The sequence below is a fragment of the Suncus etruscus genome, chromosome 2 (genome assembly GCF_024139225.1).
Source record: "Suncus etruscus isolate mSunEtr1 chromosome 2, mSunEtr1.pri.cur, whole genome shotgun sequence".
Classification (NCBI taxonomy): domain Eukaryota; kingdom Metazoa; phylum Chordata; class Mammalia; order Eulipotyphla; family Soricidae; genus Suncus; species Suncus etruscus.
In genome coordinates, this window is record NC_064849.1 from 57,434,794 (window position 1) to 57,460,014 (window position 25,221).

A 25,221-nucleotide genomic window follows, 5' to 3' on the forward strand; every position below is an offset into this window, starting at 1 on the left:
GGCTCAGGGGACCATATGGGATGCCTGGATTCAAACCACCAACCTTCTGCACGAAAGGCAAATGCCTTACCTCCATCTATCTCTCCGACCTTACAGTCAACTTTCTTTTTTTTTTTTTTTTTTTTTGGTTTTTGGGCCACACCCGGCAGTGCTCAGGGGTTACTCCTGGCTGTCTGCTCAGAAATAGCTCCTGGCAGGCACGGGGGACCATATGGGACACCGGGATTTGAACCAACCACCTTTGGTCCTGGATCGGCTGCTTGCAAGGCAAATGCCGCTGTGCTATCTCTCCCGGCCCTTCTTCAGCATTCTTATTACTAGAAAACCTTAATGTAAATCTGAGATTCTGTATGGTGGGGTTTTTTTTTTAATTCATTTTATACTCATTTAGATTTTTTTTCCTTTTAGTGGGGGGAAGGCTTACCCTGTGGTCCTCAGGAATTAGTACTAGTAGGCTCGGGACCATATGGAATGCCAGAGATCGAACCCTAGTTGGCCACATGTAAGGAAATTGCCCTACCTGCTATGCTATCACTCCAGCCCCTTACCCAAAGTTTTCATCTTACTTTGCCAATATTCTATTTTCCCAGTTTAGGATCTGCATGAAAATGACTTGTTTGTTTGTTTTGGTTTTTCGACCATACCCAATGATGCTCAGGGGTTACTCCTAGATTTGCGCTCAGAAATCACTCCTGACTTGGGGGATCATATGGTATGCTGGGGGTCCATCCTATGCTAGCGCGTGCAAAACTTGCGCCACCACTCAGGCCCAAAAATTACTTTTTTATTTTAGTGCCACTTTTTTTTTGGTTTTGGTTTTTGGGCCACACCCGTTTGACACTCAGGGGTTACTCCTGGCTATGCACTCAGAAATCGCCCCTGGCTTGGGGGGACCATATGGGACGCCAGGGGATGGAACCGCGGTCCGTCCTATGCTAGCGCTTGCAAGGCAGACACCTTACCTGTAGCGCCACCTTCCCGGCCCCTTAGTGCCACTTTCTACAGGATTTGAACAAAAAACAATTCGGAATTGGTTAAAATGGAACAAGTATTACATAACTTTCTCCTTTTTGTGTGTGTGAATAATTTGTTACATGTTTTTTATGAATTTTCTCATGGCTTATAACATAGATATATTTTTTAAAGAAGCTATAATTTCCAATTCACCTGTTTTCTATTCTAGGACTTGGGTATTGAGTTGTTGAATGTACTACATCGAGTTATTTTGACCAGAGAATCTCCTTCCATTCAGTTGGCTTCATTGGAAGTGGTGAGGCAGATTATCTGTGCAGCACAGGAACACATAAAGGAGAAAAGACGAAGTGCAGAAGGTAACAATTAACTTTTTAAGGCACCATCATTTTTAAAAGTATTGCTATGTGGGCCCAGAGAGATAGCACAGCTGTGTTTGCCTTGCAAGCAGCCGATCTAGGACCTAAGGTGGTTGGTTCGAACCCCAGTGTCCCATATGGTCCCCAGTGCCTGCCAGGAGCTATTTCTGAGCAGACAGCCAGGAGTAACCCCTGAGCAATGCCGGGTGTGGCCCAAAAACCAAAAACCAAAAAAAAAAAAAAAAGTATTGCTATGTGTCTTTATTATTAAGTTATCTGGTGTCCTAAGTTAATTCTTACTAGGGACATAGGAATAATATAGCAGGTAGGGTGCTTGCTCTCCAATGCAGTCAGCTTACCTTTAATCTGTGTTATCTTATATGGTACTGATCACAAGTGAGTGTGTGGCCCTAGTTGCATCCTTGCTCTAGGGTCTACTAGGAGTGTCATACCAAAATAATAATAATAATAATAAAAGAGATAGATATTTAATAATAATAAAAGAGATACCTAGCATAGCAGCTTCCTAAAAGATCTTGTTTCCTCTTCAGCCCAACCAATATCAATATTTAGGGTTCACAGGGTCAGTGCTACAGACCTAGTTAACAGTTCACATTTTAACTTCAAAACTTCTCAACCTTCTTTCAATTGCAGCTTTCTTTCAACCTTTCTAGGGATGCCACCTCCTACCAACTGCTCCCTAGTCTCATGCTGTGACTTCTTGTTTACATGGTTTTACCTGTAGTCCCCATGGAATATTCTGGGACCCACAAGGAGTTATACAGTCCCAGTTGAAAAACACTGAATTAGACTATATTTTAAGGCTTGAGGAATTACCCATAATTTTTTTGGATCCTATGCAGTAAAAGTCATAAGAAGTGAAAAGATGGGCCGGAGAGATGGCATGGAGGTAGAGCGTTTGCCTTGCATGCAGAAGGACAGTGGTTCTAATTCTGGCATCCCATATGGTCCCCGAGCCTGCCAGGAGCGATTTCTGAGCATAGAGCCAGGAGTAACCCCTGAGCGCTGCCGGGTGTGACCCCCAAAAAAAAACAAAAAGAAGTGAAAAGATAGTACTTGCCTTGCACTTGATCAACCTTTATTAGATCCCCAGCACCATAGATAATTCCCCAAGAACCTCCAGGGACTGATCCCTGAGCACTGCTGGGCCCAAAATTGCTAGGTTTACTCCTGACACTCCACTCAGGAATCACTCCTGGCAGGCTTTGGGGACTCTGGGATGCTGGGAATCAAGCCATATAAACAGAGCAAGTTTCTTAACCTCTGTACTATTTCTCCAGCCTATAGGCAATATATTTAAATAGCAAGTGTCTTGAGTATTAAAGAATGAAAGAAAAAGCAGTGTGGAAACATAAGAAGGAATGAACTAAATTAACACCTATTGGAAACAAACCCTTCAGGAAGCATTTACTTGACTCTATTCTTTCTCTTTCAGTTGATGATGGTGCTGCTGAAAAAGAAACTTTGCCTGAGTTTGGAGAGGGAAAAGACACAGGAGGACTTGTGCCTGGAAAATCTTTGGTTTTTGCAACACTGGAATTGTGTGTATGCATTCTGGTTAGACAGTTGCCCGGGCTAAATCCTAAATTGACTGGCAGCCCAGGAATAAAAGCTCCCAAGCCACAGGTGCTGTCAGAAGATGGGAGTAAATTGGTCTCAGCTGCATTGTTTATTCTCGCAGAGCTGCCAGCAGTGTGCTCCCCTGAAGGTATGCTGTGGAATGTGCTTGCTCTACTTGGTGCTGGAAGGGGAGATCAGTTTTACAGATAGTAGAAGTAATGGTTCCTAATCCTTCATTAAATTAATGATGCCCTGAAAGTTTAGATTTGTTTTTATCCTTTAATATTAACATAACATGTTAGTAGTCTGCTTTTAAAAAAAGGATCAAAGTAAATGTTGAGACAGCTTGTACTGTAGACAGATACATACTTCTGTGGCTAATTATTTTGGGGGCAGTTTGGGGGCCACAAAGGTGGTGCTCTGGGGTTACTTTTGTCTCCATGCTCATGGATCACACCTGATGGACTCCAGGGATTGTGTGGATGTCAAGGATCAAATCTGACTCAGCTACATGAAAGGCAAATACCCTACCCACTGTACTGTCACTTTGGCTTATGTGTATAATTTTTTGGGGTTCCCCCACCAGGCAAAACTAAGGGGTTATTTCTGGCTATGTGCTCAGAAATCGTTCCCAGCTTGAGGGATCATATGGGACGCCAGGGGATCAAACCGCATTTCGTCTTAGGTCAGCCGCGTGCAAGACAAACGCCCTACTGCTGCACCATCGCTCCGTCACCTATGTGGATAATATTTTTATTTCTTTGGTTTGGGGAAGAAGGGCACTGTGTTCAGGACTTAATCCTGCCTTTGCATTCAGGGGTCATTCCTGGCAAGGTTTAGGGGACCATATGGAATGCAGGAATCTAACCCAGGAAGGCCTCTTGCTTGGTTAGTTCTTACCCATTGTACTATCTCTCCAACCACCTTCTCTGTCACTATCATTTTTCTTTTTAATGAAGTAAAATAGTTTTTGTTGAAGGAAATTTACTTAGAAAGTTGTGAGGGAAGGAGCCAGAATGATAGCACAGCAGTATGGCATTTGCCTTGCATGTGGCCAACCCAGGGCAGACCTGGGTTCGATTCCCAGCATCCCATATGTTCCCCTGAGCCTTCGATCTCTGAGTAATTTCTGAGCACAGAGCCAGGAGTAAACCCTGATGGCACGAAGTGTGACCCAAAAACAAAAAGAAAGAAAGAGGGGCCTGGGCCTGAGAGATAACACAGCAGTAGAGCATTCACCTTGCACACAACCAACCCAGGACCAACGGTGGTTCAATTCCTGGCATTCCATATGGTTCCCTGAGCCTGCCAATAGCGATTTCTGAGTGCAGTGCCAGGAGTAACCTGTGAACGTCACCATGTGTGACCCAAAACAAACAAAAAAAAAAGTTGTGAGGGAAAAGAGGAATTTGTGTTCAAGAATATGTGGGCTTCCCAAAGTGGAAAAAAAATCTGTGACTTAGTTTTTTATTATTGTTGAATATCTTTATTAAGTCACCATGGTTACAAACATGTTTATAGTTGGGTTTTAGTTATAAAAAGTACACCCTAATCACCATGCAATCTTCCCACCACCAATGTCCCCCATCTCCTTCCTCCCATACTCCCTGTCTGTCTTCAATACAGGCATTCTATTTCTCTCACTACCATTGCCATGACAGTTGTTGGTATAGTTATTTCTCTAACTGCACTTACCTTTATGGTAAGCTTTATATCATGACTGGTCAAACCTCATCTCTATTGTCTCTGGCTGGCCAGAGAGATAGTACAAATGGTAGAACGTTTGCCTTGCACATAGCCGATCCAAGATGGATGGTGGTTCAAATCCCAGCATCCCATATGGTCCCCTGTGCCTGCCAGAGCGATTTCTGAGCCAGAAGTAACACTGCTGGGTGTGGCCCAAAAACAAAGCAAAAAATAAGTCTCTATTGTTTCTGGGTATTATTATCATACTATCTTTTATTTTTCTTAAATCACACAGATGAGTGAGCCTATTCTGTGTCTATCTCTCCCTCTGACTCATTTCACTCAGCATAATAGTTTCCAGTGCATAGTATTCCATTGTGTTTATGTACCACAGTTTCTTTAGCCACTCATTTGTCCTTGGGCATCTGGATTGTTTCCAAATTCTGGCTATTGTAAATAGCACAGCAATGAATATAGGTGTGCAGAGGCATTGTTGTGTATTGTGTTTTTGTGGTCCTAGGGCAGGTGTCTGCAACCTTCTAGACATGAAAAACCACTTGGACTCCTTTCTGACAGGGAAAAAAAAAACCCAGGGAGCCACAAAACCATTGCGACATTTAAAACAAATATAGCACTACATACATTGTTTCTTTTCTTTTTTTCTTTTTCTTTTTCTTTTTTTTTTTTTTTGGCTTTTTTGGCTTTTTTGGGCCACACCTGGTGACTCTCATGGATTACTCCTGGCTATGTGCTCAGAAATTGCTCCTAAAAAAATAAAAAGGAAAAAAAGAAAATGCCCTTGGCTTGGGGGACCACATGGGACACCAGGGGATCTAACCGTGTTCCGTCCTAAGTTAGGCATGCAAGGCAAATGCCCTGCCACTTGCGCAACTGCTCCGGCCTTGTGTGACTATTCAGCCCAGATGGATTCATATGCATACCATTGTAAATGATATTTTTGAAGTAAATCAGCCTCATTCCTTCTCTTTTTGTAATCTGCCTTCCTTTAAAAGTTCAATTTCAGGCCTACCTCATCTTTGAAAGCTTCCCTAAAAACTCAGACTTACAGTATGCTCTGTTTTTATATGTGTGTGTATACAAATTACATGTTTTTATGTGTGACAATGTCATTTTATGTGTCATAAAGATATGTAATTATTACACATGGAAAATAAATGTGTCTGTTTACCATAGAGTTTAATGACCTCTAGGAAATCCCTGTAGCATGTTATAGGTACTTAGTACATACCAATACTTCTTAGTTGGTAAACATATTTTTTATTGATCCAGCCCATAAATTGTATACCTTAAAAAATTTTTTTTCGGGGCCGGGCGGTGGCGCAAGAGGTAAGGTGCCTGCCTTGCCTGCGCTGGCCTTGGACGGACCGCGGTTCGATCCCCCGGCGTCCCATATGGTCCCCCAAGCCAGGAGCAACTTCTGAGCGCATAGCCAGGAGTAACCCCTGAGCGTTACCGGGTGTGGCCCAAAAACCGAAAAAAAAAAAAAAAAAAAACTTTTTTCGGTTTTTTTGGGTCACACCCGGCGTTGCTCAGGGGTTACTCCTGGCTGTCTGCTCAGAAATAGCTCCTGACAGGCACAGGGGTCCATATGGGACACCGGGATTCGAACCAACCACCTTTGCTCCTGGATCGGCTGCTTGCAAGGCAAATGCCGCTGTGCTATCTCTCCGGGCCCACTTTAAAATTGTTTAAGAGCCAGAGTGATAAACACAACAGTAGGGCGGCCAACACCAGACAGATTCCAACTTGATTCCCAGCATCCCATATGGTCCCCCAAGCCTGCCAAGAGTAACCCATGAGTGCCACTGGTTGTGACCCAAAAACAAAAAAATGGGCGGCCGGAGCAGTGGCGCAAGCTGTAAAGGTGTCTGCCTTGCGCGTCCTACCCTAGGACAGACGGCAGTTCGATCCCCCAATGTCCCATATGGTCCCCCAAGCCAGGAGCAATTTCTGAGCGTATACCCAGGAGTAACCCCTGAGCATCGACACTGGGTGTGGCCTAAAAACAAACCAAAAAAAAAAAAGCACATTTGTTTAAATGGGGGCTGGAGCAATAGCATAGTGGGTAGGGCATTTATTTGTTTTGCACACGGCCATCCAAAGTTTGATTCTTTTTTTTTTTTTTTTTTTTTTTTTTTGGTTTTTGGGTCACACCCGGCGGTGCTCAGGGGTTACTCCTGGCTGTCTGCTCAGAAATAGCTCCTGGCAGGCACAGGGACCATATGGGACACCGGGATTCGAACCAACCACCTTTGGTCCTTGATCAGCTGCTTGCAAGGCAAACGCAGCTGTGTTATCTCTCCGGGCCCCAAAGTTTGATTCTTGACATCCCATATATTCTCCTGAGCACCACTAGTAGTAACCACTGAATACCACCATGTATGGCCCCCCAAAAATAAGTTTAAATGAGAAATTTTTTTAAACATTGTTTTTGGTTTTATAGGTTTTTGGTTTTATGGGTTTTGGGTCACAGCCGGTAGCTCTCAGGTGTAACTCCTGGCCCAATACTCAGAAATTGCCTCTTGCAGACTGGAGAACCATATGGAATGCCAGGAATCAAACCAGGTCCCTCCTAGGTCAGCCGCATGCAAGGCAAACACATTATTGCTGTGCTATCATCTCTCCTGCTTCATAAATGGTAAATTCTATTGTGAATAATTTACCTTACTAGAAAAATTAATTCAGGGGACCGGAGAGGTGGCGCTAGAGGTAGGGTGTCTGCCTTGCAAACGCTAGCCAAGGAAGGACCACGGTTCAATCCCCCGGCATATGGTCCCCCCAAGCCAGGGGCAGTTTCTGAGCGCTTAGCCAGGAGTAACACCTGAGTATCAAATGGGTGTGGCCCCCCCCAAAAAAGAAGAAAAATTAATTCAGTACTTGTCAACCCAATTAGATAGCAAAAGACACTTTTATCAATTAGTAACAGATACTGTGATATAATATAAATAGTATCTTCAGATTTATTTGCCAAAAGTAAATTAAACATTAAAAAACATCTCAGCTTCAATAATGTAGAGATACTACAGTGGGTAGGATGTTTGCCTTGCATGTGGCCTACCTGGGTTTGAACTTCAATATTCTATATGGTCCTCCACACCCAGCAAGAGTCTTTTTTTTAGTGGTTCTTTGTTTTTTATTAATATCTTTATTTAAACACCTTGATTACAAATATGATTGTAGTTGGGTTTCAGTCATGTAAAGAACACCCCCCTTCTCCAGTGCAACATTCCCATCACCAATGTCCTGAATCTCCCTTCTCCCCACCCTATCTCCACCTGTACTCTAGACAGGCTTTCTATTTCCCTCATTCATTCATTTGTTATGATAGTTCTCAATGTAGTTATTTCTCTAACTGCACTCATCACTCTGTGGTGAGCTTCATGTCATGAGCTGGACCTTCCAGCCCTCCTCTCAGCAAGAGCACACACACACACACACACAAATTTTTATTTAGATTATTTCAACAGTTTGAATCCTTTATGAAAAAGTATTAAAGCCTAGTATCCTTTTATGTGTCTTCTCATTAGTTTTCTTTTTAGAAACTGTATTAACTGGAGCTGGAGCAGGTAAAATGCTTGCTTTGATTTAGACAACCCATATAGTTCCTAATCACATCAAGAAGTGATCCCTAGGAGGCTGGAGAGATAGTATGGAGGTAGGGCGTTTGCCTTACATACAGAACAGTGGTTTAAATCTCGGCATCCCATATGGTTCCCCGAACCTGCCAGAAGTGATTTCTGAGGGTAGAGCCAGGAATAACCCCTAAGCACTGCCAGGTATGACTCAAACCCCCCCCCCCCCAAAAAGAAGTGATCCCAGAGGCCAAAGTGGTGGCGCAAGTTGTAGGGCATTTGCCTTGCACCTGCTACCTTACCCTAGGATGGACTGCAGTTTGATCCCCCGGAGTCCCACATGGTCCCCCAAGCCAGGAGCGATTTCTGCATGCATAGCCAGGAGTAACCCCTGGGCGTCACCTGATGTGGCCCAAAAAGCAAAAAAAATAAGTGATCTCTGAGTGAAAAACCAGGAGTAACCTCTGAGCATCTCCAGGTATAGCCCAAAAATAAAAAAGAAGCTAAATTCTGAATTGCAGAGTGTTTTTTTAAATGTGTCTTACAGGAAGCATCTCAGTTCTTCCCACTATCTTGTACCTCACTATCGGAGTCCTCAGAGAAACAGCTGTACAGTTACCTGGGGGCCAGATCTCTTCAACAGTGGCAGCTTCCCTCCAGGCTCTGAAAGGAATAGTATCTTCTCCAATGGCCCGAGCAGAAAAGAGCCAGAGTGCTTGGACAGACCTCCTTCGTAGTGCTTTATTAACCATTCTTGACTGTTGGGATACAGGTAACTAAGAGTTCTTGGAGGTATTTGTTCAGTTTCTTTTTGTTTGTTTGTTTGTTTTGTTTTTGAATCACACCCGGCAGTGCTCAGTGCTACTTCTGACTCTGCACTCAGGAATCACTCCTGGCAGTTCTTCAGAGACCATGTGGTATACCGGAGATAAAATCCAGGTTGTCTGAAAAAAAAAAAAAAAAAAAAATCCAGGTTGTCTGTGTCTAGGAAAGTGCCCTGCCCACTGAAGTATCCCTCCAGCCTCTAATTTCTTGCTTAAAAATAAATAAATAAATGAATTTAATAAGTAAAGAGGAGGGTCCACAGAGAGAAGTTAGTCATGCCTTATGTACAGCTGACCCTCATTCAGGAGAGTAATGTGGACTACAGGTGATTATAGACTGTATATATATTTGATTATTGTCAAAACAACTTATTGGTAGAAACCACCCAACTTTTATGGAGCAAGATGGGAGAGTATTCAATAACAGTATAGTTAGAAAAGAATTTTATGACAAGAAAATAACAGTATAAACAGATTGAGGTTTAGGTGAACAGTAAGGAAAAGATTAAGTTACAGACTTCTCTTGACAAAAAACTGAAGAAAGGTCTGGATTATTTTTTAAGTGAGACACTAGTCTAAATTCATGTTTCTTCATCATGCTTATAAAATGTGGGGAATAATACTAGAATAATAGTACATTAGGATGCTTGCTCTGCATCACCAAGGCCCTACATAGTATCCAAGGCCCTGTAGATGGAGAAATACTGCCAAGAGTGATCTCTGAGCTCAACCAGGAATAAACCTGAATACGACCAGAGCAATATAATATACCTGCAGGCTGTATGCCTCGCATGCAGCCAACCCAGATTAGATCCCCAGCATCCCATATAGTCCCACGAACCCACCAACAGTGATTTCTGAGCACAAAGCCAGGAGTAACCCCTGAGTGCTGCCAGATGTGGCCTAAAAAAATTTTTTTTTTACTTGGACCTGGCAGAGCTAAAGGCTTATTCCTGGCTTTGTGCATAGGAGTAACCATATATTTTCCTAGAATCAGCTGATGAATGCAAAGCCTTAATCTCTATGCTCTCTTATTCCCACCACAGGAGATTTTAAAATGTTAACAGTAACCCCTGATGAGCATCACCTAGTATAGCCAAAAATTCAAAAATATAAATAAAATAAAATGTTAACAATATTGGGCCAGAGAGTACAATAGATGAGGTGTTATATGCCTTGCATGATGCTAACCTAGGTTTGATCTGAAACTTCGAAGCACCACCTTGTGTGGCTTAAAAAGGAAAAAGTCCAAATTAGGGAATAATGGAGGACTAAAATGATAGTAAAATGGGTAAGCGGTTTGCCATGCACACAGCAACCTTGCTTTGATCCCTGGTACCCCATATGGTCCCCGAGTACAGTCAAGAGTGAGCCCTGAACACCACAAAAGAAAAAAAAAAGGCTCAGATGCTGGAGAGTACAGTGGGTTTGATACTTGCCTTATATGCATGTGACCCAGGTTTGATCCCTGACGTCCCATATTGTCCTCTAAGCCTGCCAAGAATGGTTCTGAGTTTAGAGCCAGAGCACAGCCAAGTATGATTCAAAATAAAGAGTTTATTAATATTTTTTGTGTTTATCTGTTCTGTAAAAGTCAAAAACATTACCACTAAACATGACAGTAAATGAAACAGCAATGGAGTTATTTCTTATCCATGGTAGGAGCATACTGGAAGCTGGATGAAGTCAGTCTGCTCACTGCCATCACAATATTCACCCTGTCTGCCAGTTCAGAGGTAACTTCCATCCCCTGCCTGCAAAGCCGCTGCATTGAGAAATTTAAGACAACTCTTGAAATAAGAGATCCTGTGGTAAGTGTCTTGAACCAAGAGATGCTAATAGAAGAAATATATTTATACTCTTGCCAAATTTTTCTTTTCTTTTTTTTTTTTTTTTTGGATCTTATCAAAAGTACCAGACTCAGTTTTATTTTCAGATTTGGGGTCATTTTGTTTTCTTGGGGTGACAGAGCCAAATAATAGTACTCTTGCTCCTTGACCCTGAGAATAGAGGATAGGTAGAGAAAAAATTTGGATTTTTTTCTATTTATCCTATGCATTGGGCTTCAGAGACTGAGAGGTACCAAGCATGTAAAGTATGCAGTTAAGCTTTTTGAGCTTTCTCCCTGGCCTTAAGGAATTAATAGTTTATATCTATATTTCTAATTTACTCTAAAGTTTTACATTTAAAAAATACCTTTTAATATAATTTTTATTTATAGTTTATATTGTTTTTGTCTCTTGTGTGATAGGTTCAAATGAAGACCTATCAGCTCCTACTGTCCATATTTCAGTATCCAAATCCAACTATTTCCTACCCTTACATACATTCATTAGTATCTCCTATTGTGGAAAAACTTAAGGAAATAGACAAGAGAAAACCTGAAAATGCGACTGAGCTTCAAATCTTTCAAGAAAGCATAAAAATCTTAGAAGCACTTGTAGCTGTTGCAAAAGAACATCATCGTAAGTATTGCTTAAAAAAATAGAGTTAAGGGCCCGGAGAGATAGCACAGCGGCGTTTGCCTTGCAAGCAGCCGATCCAGGACCAAAGGTGGTTGGTTCGAATCCCGGTGTCCCATAGGGTCCCCCGTGCCTGCCAGGAGCTATTTCTGAGCAGACAGCCAGGAGTAACCCCTGAGCACTGCCGGGTGTGACCCAAAAAAACAAAAACAAACAAACAAAAAAAATAGAGTTAAAAAAAAGGTAGAATAGGGCCCGGAGAGATAGCACAGCGGCGTTTGCCTTGCAAGCAGCCGATCCAGGACCAAAGGTGGTTGGTTCGAATCCCGGTGTCCCATATGGTCCCCTGTGCCTGCCAGGAGCTATTTCTGAGCAGACAGCCAGGAGTAACCCCTGAGCATCGCTGGGTGTGGCCCAAAAACAAAAAACAAACAAAAAAAAAAAGGTAGAATAAAGGCTAGAGTGATAGCACAGTGGGTAGGGTGTTTGTCTAGCATGAGGCCAACCCAGGTTCAATCCCCCAGCATCCCATATGATCCCCCAAGCCTGCCTGTACTTTCTGAATGCAAAGCCTCCTGGAATAACCTCTGAGTGCTGCCATGTGTGGCACAAAAACAAACAAAAATAAAAGGTAAAGATTAAAACTTACTGGAAGGGGAGATACTATGATCACAAAGTGGTTTTCCCAGGGCAAGGGTCATCCATTGCACCCCAGATGTGCTGACCCCTGCGATTTGATTTCCCCAAATGTCGGAAACTGTACTGCATAATTTGTGGGAGATTGTATTCACGCTCTCCCCTGGCTTAAAAATAGAAGTGAAGAGTATTGGAGCCAGAATGATAGTACAGCAGGTAGGTAGCGCAGGTTCAATCTCTAGCATTCCATATGGTCCCCCAGATATCACCAGAAGTAATCCCTGAGTCAGAGCCAGGAGTAACCCTTGAGCATTGCTAAGATTGACCCAAATACAAACAACAAAAAAAGTAAAGAGTATTATTTTAGAAGTAAAGTATTTATGTATGCTTTAAAAATAATTTCATTAACACTTGTAAACAGGAATATAAAATATATTATTTTGTGCTTGCCAAGGGGTGGCTAGGCTTGGGAATGGGTGATAATCTGGGCACTATAAGGCTCGGTAGTCCAGATGCTGCTCCTCGCGGAGAAATGAAGAGACGGTCACTCAGGCAAAAGCTTAAGTGAGTTCTTTATTCTGGCCGGCCAGGGTCCAGTGCCCATCCAGAACCGAACAGAGGCAAAGGACCACGTGGCTTACTTTGTTCAACCTTATATACCATAAGAAGGGGAGGGGGGAAGTGGGGGATAGCGAGAACTTCTGCTAAGGTAATACGAGTTCCTCTTTAGGACAAAAAGGGTTAGATACAAAAAGGCAGGTATAAGTGTAACTAGTTATTGACTTCCCTTTTCAGACACTATGGTGAAAGGAATTTACATTGGTGCTTATTTTAATATTGTAACATGAGAGGCAGAAACCAACGTATTATGAGTAACTATGTAATATGTGGTCTTTAAATAAAGTAATTTATAAAAGAAAGCAAAGCATTCAAATAGCAGCCTTTTACAACATTGTATTTTTCATATTCAGTGAAAGGTAGGTATTACATTAATCCCAAATTTTGACACTATTCAATTAATTTGGGAGACAAGATTGGAATTATTTTCCCTCAAGGGGGAAATGTGTAGCGATAAGTAGATTTACATTTATGTGCAAAGCACTTCTCTGTACACATTGTTCTCCCTTTAAGAAAGAAAAAAGGAAGTTTTGGGGCCGGGTGGTGGCGCTAGAGGTAAGGTGCCTGCCTTGCCTGCGCTAGCCTTGGACGGACCGGACCGCGGTTCGATTCCCCGGTGTCCCATATGGTCCCCCAAGCCAGGAGGGACTTCTGAGCGCATAGCCAGGAGTAACCCCTGAGCATCACCGGGTGTGGCCCAAAAACCAAAAAAAAAAAAAAAAAGAGAAAAGAAAAAAGGAAGTTTTACATAATGAACATTTATATCTCTGAATCTACTAGGATTTACATCCTGTGTTTACTTTCCAGGCTCTCAGCTGGTGGCCTGTCTTTTGCCCATCCTCATTTCCTTCCTGTTGGATGAGAATGCTCTGGAATCAGCAACTTCCATAATGAGAAATTTGCATGACTTTGCTTTGCAAAATCTCATGCAGTTTGGGCCTCAGTACTCATCCGTTTTTAAAAGTGTGATGACTGCTTCTCCAGTGCTAAAAGCTCGCCTTGAGGCTGCTATAAAAAGCAGTCAGAGTGTCAGAGTAAAGATACCAACATCCAGACATACTGAGAACCCTGGAAAGAATTCAACGATCCAATTAAAAACCAACTTCCTGTGATATTTTTTTCCTTTAATTTACAGAAAGCATCTTAATAATCAGTCATTTCCTTCCCCTGGGATAAAAGTAATATTTTAGACATAAGCGCACTTGGAGGTCTGGTTTATTGGTTTTTGGTTCTTTTTTTTGGTTTTTGGGCCACACCCAGCGGTGCTCAGGGGTTACTCCTGGCTGTCTGCTCAGAAATAGCTCCTGGCAGGCACGGGGGACCATATGGGACACCAGGATTCGAACCAACCACCTTTGGTCCTGGATCGGCTGCTTGCAAGGCAAACGCTGCTGTGCTATCTCTCCGGGCCCTGGTTGATTGTTTTTAACTTATATAGATAGACTTTTCAAAGTAACAGCAAACTTTTTTTTGGTAAGGTTTTTTTTTTTCCCACAAAGCCTTGTCAAAATTCTTGTCAGGAATTCCTGACAGTTAAATAAGTTAAATAACTTTCTATTTAATCTACTGCTATAAAAATGAAATTTTTCAGGCCTGAGAGATAGCATGGATGTAGGGCGTTTGCCTTGCATGTAGAAGGAAAGTGATTTGAATCCCAGTATCCTATATGGTCCCCCGAGCCTGCCAGGAGCAATTTCTGAGCATAGAGCCAGGAGTAACCCCTGAGTGCTGCCGGGTGTGACCCAAAAACCAATATATATATATATATATATATATATATATATATATATATATATATATATATATAAAATGAAATATTTCTGGGGGCCGGAGCAGTAGCACAGCAGTAGGGCATTTGCCTTGCATGCAGCTGACCTGAAAGTGAACCGGGCCGATCCTGCCATTCCATATAGTTCTCCAAGCCTGCCAGGAGTGATTTCTGCACACAGAGCCAGAAGTAACCCCTGAGTGCCTCCAGGTATGGCCGAAAAACCAAGGCTTTGCAGATGGCCTACCCAGGTTCTATCCCCAGCTGTTACTGTTAGTAACATCCCATATATGTGGTCCCCCAAGCACCACAAGGAGTAATTCCTGATTGCAGAACCAAGAAGTTACCCCTGAGCATCTCTGGTTATGACCCAAAAGCAAAACAAAACAAATTCTGGCTTAGTTAATAAGTATATTAAATTTTCTCAGATTTCTCTAATAGCTTAAGTATTTAGAAAGCTATTTAAGAAACTTGGGTTAGAATACATAATATATAATAGAGCAAATCAATTACAATCTACAGTGTAACAGTATTTGGTATCCATAAATATAGCTTTATATCATCTTTTGCCTATATTGATTTTAAAAAATGTAAATTATTCTCATTTCATTTATAATAGTCTTTATTTTTCTCAGAAATTTGTTACTTTGTTCTTAACAGTCTGTTTATTTTCATTTGTGACAGCCATGCCAATGAGGTTAATAACAGACTAATTTCTATATTTATATATACTATGGTTTATATAAATGCAAGATTTATTACAAATAAATCATCAGTGACTGCTTTTTTAACTTGAACATATTTTACAATATTAAAATGTAATAATAAACTCATTGGTCAAGAATATTTTCTAACTCTTGGTGATCAAGTCTCCTGCTTTAGTGTTGAGCTCTGATTCAAGTGCTATATCAAAACAGCATTCTCCTGCTAATAATTGAAAACAGAAGGAGGGGGCATGTTTAGAACTGAGAAAACATTTTGAGTCAAGCAAGAACAATGTGATGTACTCTATTTTATTATTATATTTGTATATAAATATTCTTGTAAATTCTTCAGAATGAAAACATTTGAAAAATTCTAACACTACAATCAATTTCTCTGATTTACATAAATAAAGCTAATTTTCTTTATCATTCTTGCATTTGGAAATATTTTTCCCCTTATACTGGTTTTGATTTATGGAACAAAAATTCTTTTTTGTTTTTTTAATTTGATGTTTTTCCATTTTTCTTTTTCCACAGAAAGGAGCCCTTTCTTTGAACCTTTCTTTGCATTGTTTGGGTTTATCTCTGAATTTGAAAATATATATATACACTACTTTTGTTTGTTTCGTTTTTAGGTGTTTAGGGCTTACTGTTGCCTGTGTTCAGGGATCACTCCTATCATTGCTCAAGGACCCTTATGCAATGTTGAAGGATCATATACCCAGATTTGGACCAAGATTAGAACCACATGCTATATAAACATCTTAATTTTTATACTGGATCTTCAGCCTCTCTATACTTTTGTTTGTTTGTGGACCATACCAGCAATCTCCGAACTTAGTACTGAGTTGCTATGTGCTCAGAGATCACTCCTCACAGTGCTCTGGGGTGTCATGGATCAAACCTGCTTTGGCTGAATTCAAGGCACACACCCTGCCTACTGTACTATATGACTCTGGTCCTTGTTTACATTTCTTTTTCAATTCGTATTTTTGGGGGACCAAACCCTGCGGAGTTCAGGGATTACTCCTGACTCTGCATTTAAAAATTATTCCCGGTAGAATCAGGGGAACATATCGGATGCCAGGGATCAAACCTAGGTTGGCTACATGCAGAGCAAACACCCTACCCACTGTGCTTTCGTTCCAGCCCCTTCCCTCTTATATTTCTTAACCTCTTCTCTAATTTAATTTAACCTCTTCCCAAATTTAATAACTTATCTTGGGCCCTCTTTAGGCCCTATGCTCTCTCGGCCCCTCAACAATTCCACTGGAATTTTATATATCTTCTTATACCTGGAATATAATATTGTATTTAATACCTCTTCAGACTGCTCTCCTCAAAAGGAAAAGTTTTGTCTTCTGTAATTGTGTTACATCAATTATGTACCAGGTGATTTGAATTTCACTGACACTATGGATTTTTGGTTTGGGGGCCATACCCAGTGGTGCTCAGGGGACCATATGGGATGCTAGGGATTGAACCCAGGCCTATCACAGGTCATCTACATGCAAGGCAAATGCCCTACCACTGTGCTATCACTCCAACTCCACTCTGTGTATTTAAACTCAGAAATTTACTTTTTTGCACCAAGAAAAAAGATGTTTCATAAAATATTAGGCTTTGAGATTATTAATTCAGTTTTTCAGAAAATATTAATTATACTTTTATATTTTGTTTTTTTTGTCTGCATATATAGTTTACTTTGTTGATTATGTCATTAAATAATGTGGTGCCCCTGCAGTGTTTGCATTAAGGATGCTATAGGGATATCAAGGTGAGAAAAACACTGTTTAATGGCATGCAGTTATGGACTTTGTATTGGAACATATCCAAAGATGATGTTTCTTGTATGGGTGCTTGATATTCTTTCCTTTCCTTTTCTTTTCTTTTTTTTTTTTTTTTTTTTTTGGTTTTTGGTTTTTGGTTTTTTGGGTCACACCCGGTGGCTCTCGGGTTACTCCTGGCTCTGCATTAAGAAATTGCTCCTGGGGCCAGGCGGTGGTGCTAGAGGTAAGGTGCCTGCCTTGCCTGCGCTAGCCTTGGACTGACTGCGGTTTGATCCCCTGGCGACCCATATGGTCCCCCAAGCCAGGAGGAACTTCTGAGCGCATAGCCAGGAGTAACCCCTGAGCGTAATCGGGTGTGGCCCAAAAAACAAACAAAACAAAAAAATTGCTCCTGGGCCAGAGAGATAGCATGGAGGTAAGGCGTTTGCCTTTCATGCAGAAGGTCATCTGTTCGAATCCCGGTGTCCCATATGGTCCCTGTGCCTGCCAACAGCAATTTCTGAGCATGGAGCCAGGAGTAACCCCTGAGCACTGCTGGGTGTGACCCAAAACACACACACACACACACACACACACACAAAGGAATTGCTCCTGCCAGGCACAGGGGACCATATGGGTGCCAGGATTCGAAGCATCCATCGTCCATCCTGGGTCAGGTGCATGCAAGGCAAACACCCTACCGCTGTGCTATCTTTCCAGCCCAGTGCTTGATATTCTAAGTATACTTTGCCAGATGTAGATGATTTGGTGCCTAGGATAGAGCCAGAGCTTCTTGCATATAAGATATGGAACCTGCCAATTGAACCACATCCTCATCTCCTAGCCTTTTTTTATGTACAGATATGAATTAACAAGTAATCTCTTACTGGGGCCAGAGCAAGAGCAGATAGGGTGTTTGCTTTGCATGTGGCCACCCCAAGTTTGATTTCTGCCATCCATACAGTCACTGAGCCTGCCAGGAGTAATTTCTGAGTGCAAAGCCAGGATCCCTGAGCACCACTGGATGTGGCACAAAAATAAAAACAAATATTATCTTATTGATATGTAAATTAAGGCTTAGAACTAGGAAAAGTATGGATTCATTGTTCTGGTCTTATTTGAGCTCATGTACACGCACTGGAGAGCAAGAACACCCCCTGGTGTTCTGATTCAAGATGAGCTTTTCTCTGAGTACTCCAGGATTCCTCAGGGGCCTCCACATTCCTTGTCATTACATTTCTCCAAATTACTCCAAAAAGTTTTTCCTAATGCTGTAGGAAAACATTTCTTTTCAAATATTTCCCCTTTAGCAATTTCAAGGTGAAATAAGTTCTGATTTACTTAAAGGTGAATGGTCTTTAAAAAGTGCTTATTTGGGGCCAGCAAGGTGGCGCTAGAGGTAAGGTGTCTGCCTTGCAAGCGCTAGCCAAGGAAGGACTGCGGTTCGATCCCCCAGCGTCCCATATGCTCACCCCAAGCCAGGGGCAATTTCTGAGCGATTAGTCAGGAGTAACCCCTGAGCAAACGGGTGTGGCCCAAAAAAACAAAAGAAAAAAATGCTTATTTGGTTTTGTTTTTGGTTTTTTTTTTTATGTGCAGGAGGGTGGGGAGGTTGCTGGACCACACCCACAGGTGCTGAGGGTTTACTCCTTGCTCTGTGTTCCAGGTTCACTCCTGTTGGGGTTAGGACGCATTTGTGGTGCAAGGGATTTAACCTGAGTCAGCCATGTGCAAGGCAAGTACTCTATCCTTTCTACTATTGCTCCAGCCCTGAAATGACTTTAAAAATAACATTGAAGAGCAAGAATAATAGACCAACCACATAGGGCACTTGCCTTGACAGCAGCTGACCTGGGTTCCTTCTGCAATCTCATATGATCTCTTAAGCCCCTCGAGAATTGATCATTGAGCATAAAGCCTGGAGAAAGCTCTGAGCACCACTGGGCTTATTTAAACCAAAAATATTTGTAACTAAAAAATAGGGGCCGGCAAGGTGGCGCTAGAGGTAAGGTGTCTGCCTTGCAAGCGCTAGCCAAAGAAGGACCGCAGTTCCATCCCCCAGCGTCCCATATGGTCCCCCCAAGCCAGGGGCATTTTCTGAGCGATTAGCCAGGAGTAACCCCTGAACATCAAATGGGTATGGCTCGAAAAACCAAAATAAATAAATAACATTGAAGGGACTGGAGCTATAGTTCAGCTAGTAGGGCATTTGTCTTGTATGTGGAGGACCCAAATTCAATCCCGGCATCCCATATGGTTCCCCAAGCACTACTAGAAGTAATTCCTGAGCACAAAGTCAGGAGTAAGCCCTGAGCACCACCAGGTGTAGCAAAAACAAAACAAAAAATAAATAAATAAAAAATTAAGGCTAGAGAGGTCATTGGGCTGGATCACTGCTGTATTTGCATATAAGAGGCAAGGCAACAGGTGTGATCTCCAGAACCACCTGAGCACTGATCTAGAAGTAACCCTGAACACCAGTTGTAGTTCTCCCCACATGCCCAGAATAATCACTTTTTTTTTGTTTTTTGTTTTGTTTTTTTTTTTGGTTTTTGGTTTTTGGGCCACACCCAGCGGTGCTCAGGGGTCACTCCTGGCTATCTGCTCAGAAATAGCTCCTGGCAGGCACGGGGGACCATATGGGACACCGGGATTCGAACCAACCACCTTTGGTCCTGGATCGGCTGCTTGCAAAGCAAACGCTGCTGTGCTATCTCTCCGGGCTCTCTCTCTCTCTTTTTTTTTTTTTTTTGGTTAATAATCTCAAAAATAATATGGGAGGACCTTGAGAGAGAAAGTACAGCAGGTAGGACACTTGCCTTCCTCTAGGCCAGCTCAAGCTCAATCTCCTGTACCCAATATGAACTTTGAGTGCCACCAGGTAAGTGCAAAGTGCAAAGCCAAGAGTAACCCCTGAGCTCCTGGTATAGCCCCAAAACCAAAAAAAAAAAGAAGGCAGCTTTGGGGAAGAGGAGAGTTAATACAGGGGTTAAGGCACTTACATGCAGCAGCTCCTGTTCAATTCCATGGTACTATATACGGCTCTCTAAGCCTCATCAGGAATGATCCCTTAGCACAGAGCTAGGAATAAAACCCTGATTAGAGTCACAAGTAGCCCCTCAAAAAAAAAAAAAGGCAACTTAACAGGGCCAGAGTGGTAGCACAGTGGCAGGGCATTTGCCTTGCACACGGCAGACCCAGAACAAATACAGGTTTGACCCCCAGCATCCTATATGGTCTCCCAGCCAGGGTGAATTTCTGAGCACAGAGTCAGGAGTAATCCTTGAACGCCACCAGGGCAACTTTGGGCTTATGCTTTATTGAGCTGTACCTTTTCCTCCCTGAGTGTCAGGTTTTAAAAACATATAAAGGCTTTTTAAAATAGATTTTCTAAATTATGGGAATGCTTTTGTCAGTGGTCAGCAGACCTATTGTAAGTCATCTCAAATGAGAAGTGGTTAAACTATGCACTTCCTTTTCTCCATTTAGCTGTGCTGTTACTCTGCCATTTTTATATTGTTTGCTGCTTTTCTTTCCTGATTTACTAATAACATGACCATTCTGACTTCGAATTGAATAAAAATGTCTCTTAACATTTCCTTAATTATTTAGGTTTGTAGTACAATACCAGAACTTCCAGATATCACCTGAGTCTGTCAGGTAAAGTCTGTCTGGGTAAAGATTTGTCAAAACCCTTCAGAATAATTCTTTGAAATTAAAAGGTTGGGCCGGAGTGATAGCGTAGCAGTAGGGCGTTTGCCTTGCACTTGGCTGATCCAGGACAGACCTCAGTTCAATTCCCGGCATCCCATATGGTCTCCCAAACCAGGAGGGTAAATATAGTATTTATTCAGATAGCCAGGAGTAAACTCCTGAGTGTCACCAGGTGTAGCCAGCCACACAAAGAAATTCAAAGGTTGGAAACTTTAGTGTTCTTTATTAAAAACTTGTCTTGGGAGGCCAGAGCAATAGCACAGCGGGTAGGGCTTTTGCTTTGCACGTGGCCAACCCTGGTCTGATCCCTGGCATCCCATTTGGTCCCTTGAGCCTGCCAGAGTGATTTTTTTTTTTTAATTTGAGCCACACCTAGCAACACTTAGGATTACTCCTGACTGCACTCAGAAACCATTCCTGGGGGCTGGGAAGGTGGCACTAGAGGTAAGGTGTCTGCCTTGCAAGGCTAGCATAGGATGGACAGCGGTTCGATCCCCTGGCGTCCCATATGGTCCCCCCCAAGCCAGGGGCGAATTCTGAGTGCATAGCCAGGAGTAACCCCTGAGCATCAAATGGGTGTGGCAAAAAAAAAAAAAAACCAAAAAAAAAAAAAAGAAGAAGAAACCATTCCTGGAAGTCTGAATCCAGGTCGGCCACTTGCAAAGCAAACACCCTACCCAGTGTACCAGCCCCGAAAGTAATTTCTGAGCACAGAGCCAGAAGTAACCCCTGAGCGTTGTTGGGTGTGCCCCCACCCCCAAAATCCTCCCCCCAGAATAAAACACTTGTCTGTGAAGAGATAGTAGGGGTTAAGCCACTTGCCTTGGACTCAGCCAAGGTTTCATCCTGGTTTGATAGATTCAGCCCTGGTTTGATCCCTGGCACTACATACTGATGGGAGCAGCCCCATTAATCACTGGGTATAGACCAAACTGCTCCCAAAAGAAAAAAATTCTGGTAGTGTATCTAGTGAGTTTCATAATCTTTCTATAATCTTTTCTCTCTCTCTTTTTTTTTTTTTGGGGGGGGGGCCACACCGGTGACGCTCAGGGGTTACTCCTGGCTATGTGCTCAGAAACTGCTCCTGGCTTGGGGGACCATATGGAACGCCTGGGGATCGAACATCTTACCTCTTGTGCCACTGCTCTAGCTGCAAATCTTTTTCTTTAGGATGTGCCTTAAGTTTTATTTGTTGGTTTGAGGGTTTGCTGGGGGGGGGGGGGGGGTGTTTGTTTATTTGCTCGGAAAAGATGATTGGTGCATAGTGTTAAGGGTTTACTATTACTTCTATGCTAAGAGATAATTCCTGGTGGTGTTTGTTGGACCACATGTACTGCTGGGGATCCAAATTTGAGTTCATTACTTGCTAGGCAAGTGCCTTAGCCATGGACTCTCCAGCCCTTTTGTTTTATCTCTTAAAGTTCATCATTTCTTAGGTGTGACACCAACAGCATAAATTCTGAAGGAAATATGAGATAAATTGGACTTCAAAATTCAAATTATTTGTGCATCAAAAAATTTCACCAAGGAGTAAGTGGCACATCTGTCCCTTTCTTGCATTCCAGTGATGGAAGCAGCTGCAGTTAATAACTTCCATCTCCCTGGGTCATCTGGTAGGATCTATGTCAGCTGTGATGATTGATACAGAGATTTGTAGAGAATATATTTTTAGAGAACATATTTCTAAACTTCAAAACTTGTTTGTCATGCTTTGCTATGAAGTCTTAATTGTTTTAGACAGATTTGTATCTCAAGTATTGACAAAAGAACCAGTGACAAAGCACTTCAGAGACCAAACAGTCCTGACATCCAGTGCTGACTATAAGGAAACAATATACTTGAATGGAAGGAAAGTCCTTTGCTGGTACAGATTAGCTTATAATGGTAGATTTTAAATCTTTATAGCATCTATCTTACTTAAGAATGCTGTTTCAAATCCCAGACTTCAAGATTATGTGTGTTTTTTCCGCTTTGCTCATTGACCATTGTATTAACATCCAACAGTATGAACACACCGGAGCTACAATACTCTGTGGGGTTTCACCCCTTCATCTACAAATTGTCCCCTCTCTCACATTAATAATGAGATTCAAATAAGATCATGCATTTGAAAACACTTGAAACCCCACTGTAACATGTTTGTTGTTGTTGCTTTTTGGGTCACACCCGGCAATGCTAGGGTTTACTCTTGGCTCTATGCTCAGAAATCGCTCCTGGCAAGCTCAGGGAACCATATGGGATACCGGTATTCTAACCACTGTCCTTCTGTATGCAAGGCAAATACCCTACCTCCATGCTATCTTTCTGGCCCCCTGTAACATGTTATTTTTTTAAATACTATATAGATCATTGGCCTCTAAATTAAACCTCACTTGATCATTCAAGTGAAGTTTAGCAGGTTGAGTGCATGCTGTGGATGAAGGAATCTTGGGTTCAATCCCCAGATCCACACATGGTCCCCTGAGCAGTGCCAGGAATAATCCCTAAGCACAGAACCAGGAGTAAGGCACAGCACAGTGTGGCCTCAAAACATAATACAAAACAAAAATCTGCAAACCCAGCAGTCTAATAATGAGAAATACATTTCATAAACCCAAATCTAAAGGTTGTGTGTGTGTGTGTGTGTGTGTGTGTGTGTGTGTTATTCTAGAGGTCTCAGGGGGAACTCAGAGATTACTCCTATCTCTGCCTGATGATCACTTTTAATAGGGTGTATGTAGGTGGTGCAAGGATCAAACCCAAGTCTCCTGTGACAAAACATACTTAGCTCACTGAGTTCTCTTTCCTGCACCCAAATAGGTTTTCTATAAAACTGCTGACCACTATTTTCCACAATTGTCAAGATCATCAAAAATAAGGGAAGTGTGTAAATTGTCACAATCAAAGGGAACCTGAAGAGACATGATGACTAAATCATGTATTCTAAATAGGATCCTAAAACAGAAAATGCTATTATGAGAAAAGTAAGGAATTTAAATGAAGTCTGGACTTTAATACATGATGACGTATAAATATTGGTTCAAATGTACATATTAAGTAATATATTACTAGGTTAAACTTATCTCTGATATGTGGCAATTCTACACTACCTTCACTTTCTGTCAATCTGAAACTATTCTACAGTTTAAAGTTTAGGGGCCAGAGCTGTACTGTACCCAGTATAGTGGGTGGAGCACTTGCTTTGCATTCAGCCAACCTGGTTTGAGCCCCATCATCCTCTGTGGTCCCCCAAGCACCACCAGGAATAATTCTTGAGTGCAGAACTAGGAGTAACCCCTGAGCAGTGCTAGGTGTAGCCTTCCCAAAATTAACTAAATTAAGTTTATTAAAAAAAAAAAAAAAAAAAAAAAAAAAGATCTGTCCTAGCCCGCCTTGCCTCAGCCTGAGAAGAAGCTGCCACTGCCACTGCCACTGCTGCTGATTTGCTCTTAGCGGTCCCCTTTCTCCCACCTCCCTTCACTATGCACTATTGCTCGCTACCAAATTCAGTTTCTGAGAAGCTCCCAACTGAGGATATTTCTTGATATTTCTATCATATGTAGCGAGTTTTCCCCATTTCTTTATTTAAGTCTATTTAATAGGAAATTCTAGTAGATACATTTCTTTTTGTTGTTTTTGTTTGTTTGGTTTTTGGTTTTTGAGTCTCACCTGGAGGCAGCGGCGGCAGCTCAGAAATCGCTCATGGCAGGCATGGGGACCATATGGGATGCCAGGATTCGAACCACCATCCATCCTGAATTGGCTGCATGCAAGGCAAACACCCTACTGTCGTCTATCTCTCTAGCCTCTTAAATAAGTTTCTTTTGTGTTTAGAGTTTATGTTAGAACCAGGTTATCAGGATTGTTTAGCTTGGGGTTTTTTTGGGGTTTTTTTTGTTTTTTGTTTGTTTGTTTGTTTTGGTTTTAGGGCCACACCCAGTGATGCTCAAGGGTTATTCCTTGTTATGCACTCAGTAATCACTCCTGGCTTGGGGGACCATATGGGATGCTGGGGGATCGAACCACGGTTCATCCTAGGTTAGCGCATGCAATGCAAACGCCCTACTGCCTGAGCCACTGCTCCAGCCCTAGCTTGTTATTTTTACAACCATATGCACCTGTAGTACCATGTACTTTTTTTGCATAGGTACATTAAAATGGGAAATCTTATGTGTGCAAACAAGTTCTTATCTAATAGGGATAGGAACACATAAAGTTTATATTGCAGTGGGGGCCTTACACTCTAAATCAGGGGTCTTCAAACTACGGCCCGCGGGCCACAAATTGTATTTATTCCCATTTTGTTTCTTCACTTCTAAATAAGATATATGCAGTGTGTACAGAAATTTATTCATAATTTTTGTTTTTACTATAATCTGGCCCTCCAACAGTCTGAAGGACAGTGAACTGGCCCCCTGTTTAAAAAGTTTGAGGACCCCTGCTAAATACTTGTCATAGTAACTTGACTTAGGGGGCCGGGCGGTGGCGCTAAAGGTAAGGTGCCTGCCTTGCCTGCGCTAGCCTCGGACGGACCGCGGTTCGATCCTCCGGCGTCC

The 25,221-nt window shown here is 42.1% G+C and overlaps 1 protein-coding gene and 1 non-coding gene across 2 annotated transcripts in view; both read left to right on the plus strand.

Moving 5' to 3' along the window:
* Positions 1-13,851, plus strand: part of HEATR5A (HEAT repeat containing 5A) — a 106,628-nt gene extending 92,777 nt beyond the window's left edge. The window contains exons 30-35 of the mRNA XM_049766942.1: positions 1,184-1,331; positions 2,788-3,060; positions 8,739-8,963; positions 10,678-10,826; positions 11,267-11,480; positions 13,539-13,851. Coding sequence (XP_049622899.1) covers positions 1,184-1,331; positions 2,788-3,060; positions 8,739-8,963; positions 10,678-10,826; positions 11,267-11,480; positions 13,539-13,843 — 1,314 coding nt within the window. The 3' untranslated portion in view covers positions 13,844-13,851. The remainder of the gene's footprint in view (positions 1-1,183; positions 1,332-2,787; positions 3,061-8,738; positions 8,964-10,677; positions 10,827-11,266; positions 11,481-13,538) is intronic.
* Positions 12,119-12,277, plus strand: LOC126002892 (U1 spliceosomal RNA). The gene has a single exon (XR_007493492.1). It is a non-coding gene; the product is annotated as a U1 spliceosomal RNA (small nuclear RNA).
* Positions 13,852-25,221: the final 11,370 nt, after the last annotated feature.